Genomic DNA, 9,190 nt, shown 5'->3' with positions numbered 1-9,190 from the left:
CCGAAGCAACAGCAAAGCAGAGGCTGACAGATATATTTCTGGTATGGTTCTGGGTAGTTAGTTTATAATAGTGGAGAGAAAATTTGTGCTTCCCAAATCTTTCCTCAGTCTTCAAGATGAACTCTGACAACATACTTTTTTGAGGGAAACAAAAAGAGATTTATATTTTATTTTTGAAGTCAAGGGATATCCAAGATTAGAAACAAGTTAAAACTACATTTTTACAGAGGGGTTGAAGCTCTGTTTGTAGATATCTCTCTGCTTTCAGGAGCTCCATCTTCCTTGAAGACTCTTTGAAAAACGACCTTGATGCTCTCCCTGGTCTGAGCTCGTCTCTTTCTCCCAACCAGATAATAGATCACTGGGTTAAAAGTGCTGTTTAGGGAAGCACCCAAAGATATGAACTTAGAGAAGAAGAAAAAAACTGGATTATTATTAATATGAATATAAACAGCATAGAACCCGTAAATGTTTAATGGAAGATTAAAAATAAGGAAACAGAGAAGAGTAATTAAAATCATCACTACCAGTTTTCTACGTTTGATCTGTTTAGGTTTAAAACATATTTTGACAAATAGGATCAGTGTAGAGATAATAATCAATGGAAGGCAAAGCACAGCAGTCACAATAAAATAAATACATATGTAGCGAAAATTATGCAATTCAAATACCATAATGTTGACAATTCCAACAAAGAGGAAAGAGAAGACCCATAGGAAGGCACAAACAAAAGGGGACAAATGTTTTGGCCGGGAACAGCGATGCCAGATTGGGAAGAGGACACACACACACCGGTCAATGCTGATGGCTGCCAGAAGAAAGAGACCATTGATATACATGATGTGGGAGAGAATCATTGAAGGAATTGTGAAGTTCCGGAAGTATATAATAAAACAAGTGCAAAATATAGCCAAAGATACAAGTAATCCAAAGTCAGCAATTGCTAAATTCAGAATCAACACAGTGAAAGGGTTTCTCTTAATCTGGAAACCAAGAAGCCAAATAACAATTCCGTTTAATGGGATTCCAATACAGCAGATGATTAACATTGCAATAAAAATGCCAGGCATATTTTTGCACTCATCCAAGTAATTGATAGTATTATATTCAGAATACTCTGCTCTAGAACTTCAGGATGAAATCCACCAAGAGATTTTTCTAATGCAGCAATAATCTCCCGTTTTCTAGTGGAAGTTCCTATTAGAAGAAAAGAAAGAAGAGTGGATTCAATCATTCCTCCATAATTAACATATTATCATGTCTTCCTTCTCTAATAATAATGATAACAATAGTTGAAGAGGGCCTCTTCTCTAATCAATAAAATGAGGCATAACTAAGAGAAACCCAAATCGGGACCAGTTGTTACTTGGGTCAAGAAGAACCACACTAGATGTTGGGGTTTCTGGAAATCTGGTACCTAGTAGGCACCAGGACTGAAAACTTTTGGCTAAGCAACTGCAGGACTAATGGAAGGAATGGTTTTTACTGGTCATAAATATACAAAGACAAAAACCAAAGTACTAATATAATGAAGTTATTACCAGAAGTAATAGGTGCCTTTGAGTGTAATCCCAAAAACATTTGGAGCATGACTCAAGCACCACCGGCATTGATGAATCACCATCAGTTAATTGCAAAAGACAGGTTTAGAATAGAATAGAATAGAATAGAATAGAATAGAATAGAATAGAAAGATGTTGGATAATCATTTGTCTGAAGTGGTGTGGTTTCCTGCCTAGGCAGGGGGTTGGACTAGAAGACCTCCAATATCCCTTCCGACTCGGTTATTCTATTCTATTTTATTCTATTCTATTATAAACTTGTGGTGATCTCTATTGCTTTCTTTCTGGGGTGACAATGGATTTTATGAACTGTATGTATTTGTGGGAGAGGGGATGGAGAATGAAGAAAACTAAATCTAGTTTAGTCTAATATGATGAAAAATAATGTTGCAAGTGGACTATGTCAGACTTTCAGAATGGGCTTCTTGCTTCAGTCAGAATCTTTAACAACAAAAAATCAGAATCCAAAGAGAAATTATGATTACTCTAATTGTTTCAGAGCACATGCTCTCAAAATAGGAGAAGGGTATCTACATCCCTTTGAGTTATTTATAACACTAATAAAGGCAAGATAAAAAATTAAATAAAGCTGAATAACAAAGTGAGAATGAGATTTTCAGGTGGCCATAGAATTCTGAGGTATTAACTGATATTATCTTCATGGTCCCCAAGTTCTATCCTGGACTCAAGGACTGAAAATGTACTTTGCAAATAACAATTACCACCACACAAGTGCTACCTTTACTCCTGACATATCTTTTGAGGATGGGAAGAATCTTCAGAGGAGAAACATCAATTCTTGTCTCATCTCCCACCCCTCATTTCTCCTTCCCTCCTTCCTTCCTTTCCTTCCTTCCTTCATCCCCCCCTCTCTCTGTCTTTCTCACTCTCTTTCTCTTTTCTCTTTTCTTTCTCTTTCTTTCCCAATTTCTGTAGTATATTTGATAAGATTGCTGTCACCATAAGACACCGAACAGAATTCTCTCCAGATACCTGGTTTTATTTTCCATTGCCTGTGGTCATTGCTTTCACATGGTGGTCTGGGAGCTTGGCTTGAAGATAAGCTGAAAGCATCTCCTAGACAAATTTCCTCTAAGATGTTTGAAGCATGGACGTCTATTCTTCACTTTCTTAAAGAAGAATTCTTTCTTTGCCATCTTCCTGTATGCAGCAGGATGCCAGTTTTGGAATGATTCTCCAGGCATAGTAAATGGAAATATTTCAGCAAATTCATCTCTTGTATAAATGGAATCCACCTGTTTTACAATTGTATCCAATGGCCAGTGAGGTGGACAATTAAGATACAGTGAGGAGATACAAGTTTTACCTTTTGTACTACACACTCCCCTTTTCCATTCAAAAGATCAACAATGCAATAACTATAACAAAATAATTTTTAAAAATGTAGAGAAAATTTAAAAAGGTACCAACTACAATCAATAAACTTTTTGTACAGCTCTTGATGAAAGTAGGATCACCAACAGGATTGCCAACAGGCGATGACAGATATGGCAGAAGAAGGAGGAGGAGGAGGAAGAGAAGGAGTTGGAGGAGAAAAAGGAGGAGGGGGAGGAGATTAATAGCACGAGAATAGAACTCCCAAAATAGACATATTAAAATTTACTGGAATCAGGAATGAGAATATTGGTGTCACAACATGCTCCGGATTTTTTTTTTTGCTGAACTGAGTTCCATTGTTGGTCAGAGAATCCTTCAGGATTTGGTGATCCCATCCTGATTGTCCTCAAGTCCTACCCTGACTGCAAAAAGGAGAACTTTGAAAATAACAGTTACAAAAACTGAAGAATTACCTGATGATGCTAAGAATCTCCAAACAGAACCAACAGGTCCCTTTCAGTATCTAAGGATGAGCTCTTTTTCAATGACTCCCGTTGGCCTCCACTTGATGCAGTTAGTTCCTGCTTCAGAGAAAGAAGAATTGAGCTGGACCAAGCTGCAAACTTTCTCAGAAAGAAGAAACTACAACTTGTGTCATATGCGTCTCTGATTTTTGCAATTTAAAGTGTAATCGCACACAAGATGCAAAGGAAGTGCTTGAAAATGTCGTCTTATCAAAAGGCGATAGGAGTTTTAAGGTGATGAATTGAGATTTGGTTCATATGGTGATTTATGGTATGATAAATGAAAAGTAAGAATCTTTTTACTAGATGTGCCTTACCTAGAGTTTGCCAGGTTGTTTATATGTGCAAAAATGGAGGGAAGAGTCTATAACCTACAGTGGGGGAATGAAATTTGAAAGTAAGATGATGATGAAATTGTTTGCTCTCCTTAGAGACAATAATTACGAATAAATTTCTTGTGACTTGGAGATCAGTTTTTTCTGAGTTCATACATTATGCTAAGCCAAAGTGTGACTGTGGTTTGCATGCAAGCCATGCTTATTAGATCAGCATATTCTGTGAAGCCAGAAAACTGAGATTAATGCCATCAACTCTGGCTTAGCACTCTGTGTGAACTCCCCTAAGGTAGTTTTAGAGAGTTCATATGCTTTGGTTGGTGTTCCCTCAAAGCAGAAAGTTTGTTGCCTCCCAGGCTATACCTAAATAAATCAAAAGGAGATGAAATCCATTTTATTCTTTCCAGAGTAGGTCACAGGAGGATTCCAAAATCAAAGGACCAGGGACAAAATTCTCCAGCATTTTTATGCCCATGCTTGCAAAAAAGCATCATGGGGTTTTAGAGATTATAAAAGCAAACACATTTAGCAATCATTTCTAATCAGTACAGCAAGCATTTTTGAGATTGGGTGTATCTCATGAAGGCAGGAAAAGTAAAGCTACATTAGTCATGTCTGTCATCTATCAATTTCCTGTGGTTCTTCTATCATAGATGGTCCTATCCTGTTGCACAATAGCTTTTGGAGCCCAATCACTTTAGCTTTGTGTTTTTCTCAGAAGGAGCTTGGAAGGCCACTCACCATATTAAAATGGCTGAAAAGTACAAAATGGCTGCATGTTGGCTCTTCAGTTTCATGGCCCAATTGAAGCTTCCAAATACTGCTCAAGGGCAGTGAAACTATCCAATTTTTAAATCAAAGGGAAGAAGCTTAATTTCACTGTTTTGCTTTCAGGTCATGTTTTATTCAAAGCTTCTTAGTGATAAGGAAGCCCTCTCAAGATTTGCACAGGTTTTCTGTTCAGTTCTTATCAATGACTCAAGCAGACTGACCCCAAAGGGTATTGGTGTTCCCCTTGGGGTATTCCAATCATTTTGTCCCAGCTGAAGCACATAGGAATATAAAATATGACAGAATCCGCAAAGAAAATGCATCCACTTAGCTTGATGAACACTTGCTGCTAACCAAAGCTCTTTCTGCCTAAAACTGTGGAGAATTACAATTAAAACCCTTGGATGTACTAAAAGAGGAAAAGGTAATTCAAACATGGTTTCAGTACGGGCAGTTACAGGCTAGATGGAAATTAGATCAAAAAATTGGCTTTATGCAAGTGGAGGAGAATTTACATAAACAAATTAGAGATCAAAGTCCAATGCATATAAAGAGATTATATAATGTATTAATAGAAATTGACTCGGAGACAGAACTAGTTAAAGACTGTATGATAAAATGGGCTCAAGATTATAAGATGTTTTATAAGATGTTTTATAGATGGCATTTAGATCCTTAAAAATGGCTTCTATGTATCCAAATTTACAACCTAAATGCTGGAGATGTGATTGTGTGGACGCTGCATATTTTCACATATGGTGGACTTGCAAAAAGGTTAAAGCATTTTGAATAAAAATATGGTGGATTATGCAAAATGTTTTTTAAAAAAGGATAAAGTTTTCCCCTCAGTTATTTTTGTTAGGCATAATTACTGCTTGTACAGTTGTAGAGACTAATCTGATATTGCATTTAATAACTGCAGCTAGATTGTTGGTGGCGCAATACTGGAAGAAGGAAGAATTGCCTACTATTCAAGAATGGACATTGAAAGTAACAAACTTAGCCGATATGGCCAAAATATCTGGATATCTTAAGGACCATTCAAACGAGAGATACAAACTGGACTGGAAAAGATGGATTGACTAAACTCAAAACAAATATGGGACTAAGAAATTTCAGATAGCTTATGATTAGAGACCAGGAATTATAAATTGTCTAGAGCTAGTCCAACAAGGAGGAGCTAGAGCTCAATTGAAAGACGTTATCAACTATCCTTTTTGGTTTTTTAAAAACTGTACCTTAGATTCTCTTTGTTAAAGATTTATACCCTGTATTGGTTCTGGGAAGATGGGGAGAGGGGGAAGGTTGGGGGGGTTGAGGGGAAAGGGTGGGGGGTGGGAAGTAAACATTTGCAAAAGTTTGTTTTTTCAAAAATGCTCAATAAAAGAAAAGAAAATGTGTAGTGAACACATAGATCCATAAAGGAATAGAAAAAATGAAGAAACAGAGAAGTGTAATTACTGAAAGTCTTCCCCGTTTTAACAGTTTAGGTTTAAGATATATTTTGATGAACAGGATCACAACATAGATTGTGATCAATGGAAAGGAAAGCACAACAGCCACCAAGAAACCAAAATTCAGGATAACATCATATTGAAATACATATTCCATAATGTTTGGAATTCCAACCAGGAGGAAAGAGAAGATCCATAGGAAGGCGCACACAACAGGGGACAAATACTTTGGCCGTGAATATTGATGCCAGATTGGGAAGAGGACAGAAACACACTAGTGGAGTTATACAAATATAACAAAATAATATTGGAAGAGCTAGGAGTGGAAATGTTTAATGTTTAATGAAGTTTTAGGAAAAGCCAAGATACCTGAATCATGGACAGAAGCAATAATTTCGTTAATCCCAAAAGAAGATCTACAAGAAATTCAAAATTACAGGCCAATTTCATTATTAAACTCCGATTATAAAATATTTGCAGCAATTATGGCGGGAAGAATTAGACAGGTTTTAAATGAACGAATACATCCGGACCAAAATGGATTTTTACCCCACAGACACATTAAAAATAATACGAGAGTCATCCTAGACATAATAGACTATTATGAGGCGCATCCAGAAAAGCAAATGGTACTGGTTTTTCTTGATGCACAAAAAGCATTTGACAACGTAATCTGGAAATTTATAATAACACTATTGGACGAGATGAAATTCAGAGAAAAATTTATAAAAATGATAGAAGGATTTTATAACACTCTGGCAGCTGTTTTGATCCCATCCTGATGGTACCCAAGTCCTACCCTGATCTCAAAAAGGAGCACTTTGAAAATAACCATTATAAAACCCATCATTACCTGATGATGTTAAGAATCTCCAACGGAGGTCTCTTTCAAAATCTAAGGATATGAGCTCTTTTTCAATGACTACCGTTGGCCTCCACTTGATGCAGTTAATTCCTGCTTCAGAGAAAGAAGAATTGACCTTCACCAAGTTGCAAACTTTCTTACAAAGAAAAAAGAAAGAACTTGGTCATATGCATCTCTGATTTTTGCAATTTAAAATATAATCGCACAGAAGATCAAAGGAAGTGCTTGAAGATACCATCATATGGTATACCACAAGGCAACAGGAGTTTTAAAGTCAAGAATTGGGATTTGGTTCATGCGGTGATTTGTGGTAAGATAAATTAAAAGTTAATGTAACGTTTAAGAATCTTTTAATTGGACATGCCATACTTAGAGTTTGGAATAAATGTAAAACAGAGTTATTTCCTAAATTGCTCTTAGGGGTGTCACCACAAGAAGCCTATTTTAGAAGGAAGATGATAGCCAAACAATCATGAATAACATAGGATGATCTCTTGCTTTGGGGTAATATGGGGTAAGACATATAAGGATGTTTCAAATTATTGAAAATGTGATCAACCTGAAGGTATTTATTTTGCCACCTGTGATGGACATGTAGAAAGGCTAACAAATATTGGAATGAAATATCTATTTGGGTTTTTTAAAACTTGGAAATTTATATAAAAATGAAACATGAAGTATTTCTTTTAAGAAAGACAGATAAACAGTTTGAAACAAAACATGGGAATTTGTTTTGTATCGGATGTCAGCTATAGTGGTGGATTGCTAAGCAGTTTACTACCAGTTCACTCGTCCTTGCACATGCGCTTGTATGCTCACACAATGCTTCTGCACATGTGCAGAAGCATCTGGGCAGGTGGGTGGAGCTTCCCGCCACTGCCACTACTAGATCAGCTGAAATGGGCAGAACCAGGAGCAACCCACCTCTGGTCAGCTGCAAGGTTCTTATATGTGCAAAAATGGAAGGAATTGTATATATCCCAAAGTGGAAAAATGGAATTTGAAAGTAATGGAGCAAGCCAAGATGTTAAGTTAGTAGCAATAGAAATAGCAGTTAGACTTATATACCACTTCATAGGGCGTTTAGCCCTCTCTAAGAGGTTTACAGAGTTAGCATATCGCCCCCACAATCTGGGTCTTCATTTTACCCACCTTGGAAGGATGGAAGGCTGAGTCAACCTTGAGCCGATGAGATTTGAACCGCCGAACTGCAGATAGCAGTCAGCTGAAGTGGCCTGCAGTACTGCACTCTACCCACTGCGCCACCTCGGCTCTTATTGTTGTTTGCTTTGCTTAGAGACAATAATTAGGAACAAATTTCTTGTTGCCGGTCCCAAGCCCGGATGAGAAAGGAGGAGGGTTGGGGTCAGGTTGGCAACCTGGCCCCATAAAAAAACCCCACCAACCCATACAATATGGTGAAAGAAACGAATAAAAATTTTATACCGCGTCGGTCATCGTGCGCGTTAACAAGAGCCGCGGTGGATGTTGGGGTCCCTGGACATCCGTTGACAAGTGGGCTACAAGTGGACCAGCCAACAAAACGACAAAAATATAGTGCAGATGAAAACTGTGCCATAATTGCAAAACCAAAAAAAAAATATCACAAGCGGAAATAACTGATATTCAAGATACAACTAAAGACACTATAGTAGAACTCCCAGAAGAAGCTCTCGGGGAGGAAATAACACCACCACCACTAGAACCAGTTATCACTGAACCAACTGATGAACTAACTCAAAAACAAAAAGAATTGAAGGATAAGATCATGGAGCATTTTCTGCTTAATGAGGAAAGGCAACGTTTACCATCACTAAAAACTGTTCCTAAGAAAATTTTGGCCCCTATCATGAAAATGGTTAATGCAGTGTTTTTAATAATTGAATCGGGATCCATCTTGGAAACGAACCAGTTAATGTACAGCACAGTACAAGCTTGTTAACCCCCATCCAGACCCTAACAGCCTCGAGGCACTGGCACATCACGTCAACCGCTTCACTGAGTTGGCATGGGGCGGACAGATACAACTGTGTATCGTCCGCATACTGATGGTATTTTATCCCGTGCCGTCGAATGATCTCACCCAGTGGTGAGATTCACTTTCACCTCTTCTCTTCATCATCGCAATGATCCCACTATCAGTAATCTTTAAAAAAAAATGAAATTAGGCTACCAAACAGCCAAAGAAGCTGAAAAAATTTCACATTTACTATATATGGATAATTTGAAACTCTATGGAAAGTCAGAAATAGAAATCCAATCATTGACAAACACAGTCCGAGTATTCAGCACCAATATTTCAGTGCAGTTTGGCATGGAAAAATGCACCACTCTATCCATA

General features: G+C 37.5%; 1 protein-coding gene across 1 annotated transcript; it reads right to left on the bottom strand.

The window, feature by feature from the left end:
• Window positions 1-221: 221 nt before the first annotated feature.
• On the bottom strand, window positions 222-1,049 carry LOC148049079 (mas-related G protein-coupled receptor member H-like). Its single transcript, XM_087703545.1, has one exon. It carries the CDS (start codon window positions 1,047-1,049, stop codon window positions 222-224), a length of 828 nt encoding a protein of 275 aa, XP_087559671.1.
• Between the last annotated feature and the right edge of the window lie 8,141 nt (window positions 1,050-9,190).

Source organism: Thamnophis sirtalis, unplaced genomic scaffold, assembly GCF_051295495.1.
Source record: "Thamnophis sirtalis isolate CommonGarterSnake01/CBP01778 unplaced genomic scaffold, rThaSir2_p1.2 scaffold_2, whole genome shotgun sequence".
In the NCBI taxonomy this organism is placed as follows: domain Eukaryota; kingdom Metazoa; phylum Chordata; class Lepidosauria; order Squamata; family Natricidae; genus Thamnophis; species Thamnophis sirtalis.
The sequence above is the reverse complement of the archived record's forward strand: the minus strand, read 5'-3'. Positions and strand labels throughout refer to the sequence as shown.

Coding starts and splice junctions, on each gene's coding strand:
- LOC148049079 (XM_087703545.1), bottom strand. CDS start 1,049: ATGTTAATCATCTGCTGTATTGGAATCCCATTAAACGGAATTGTTATT.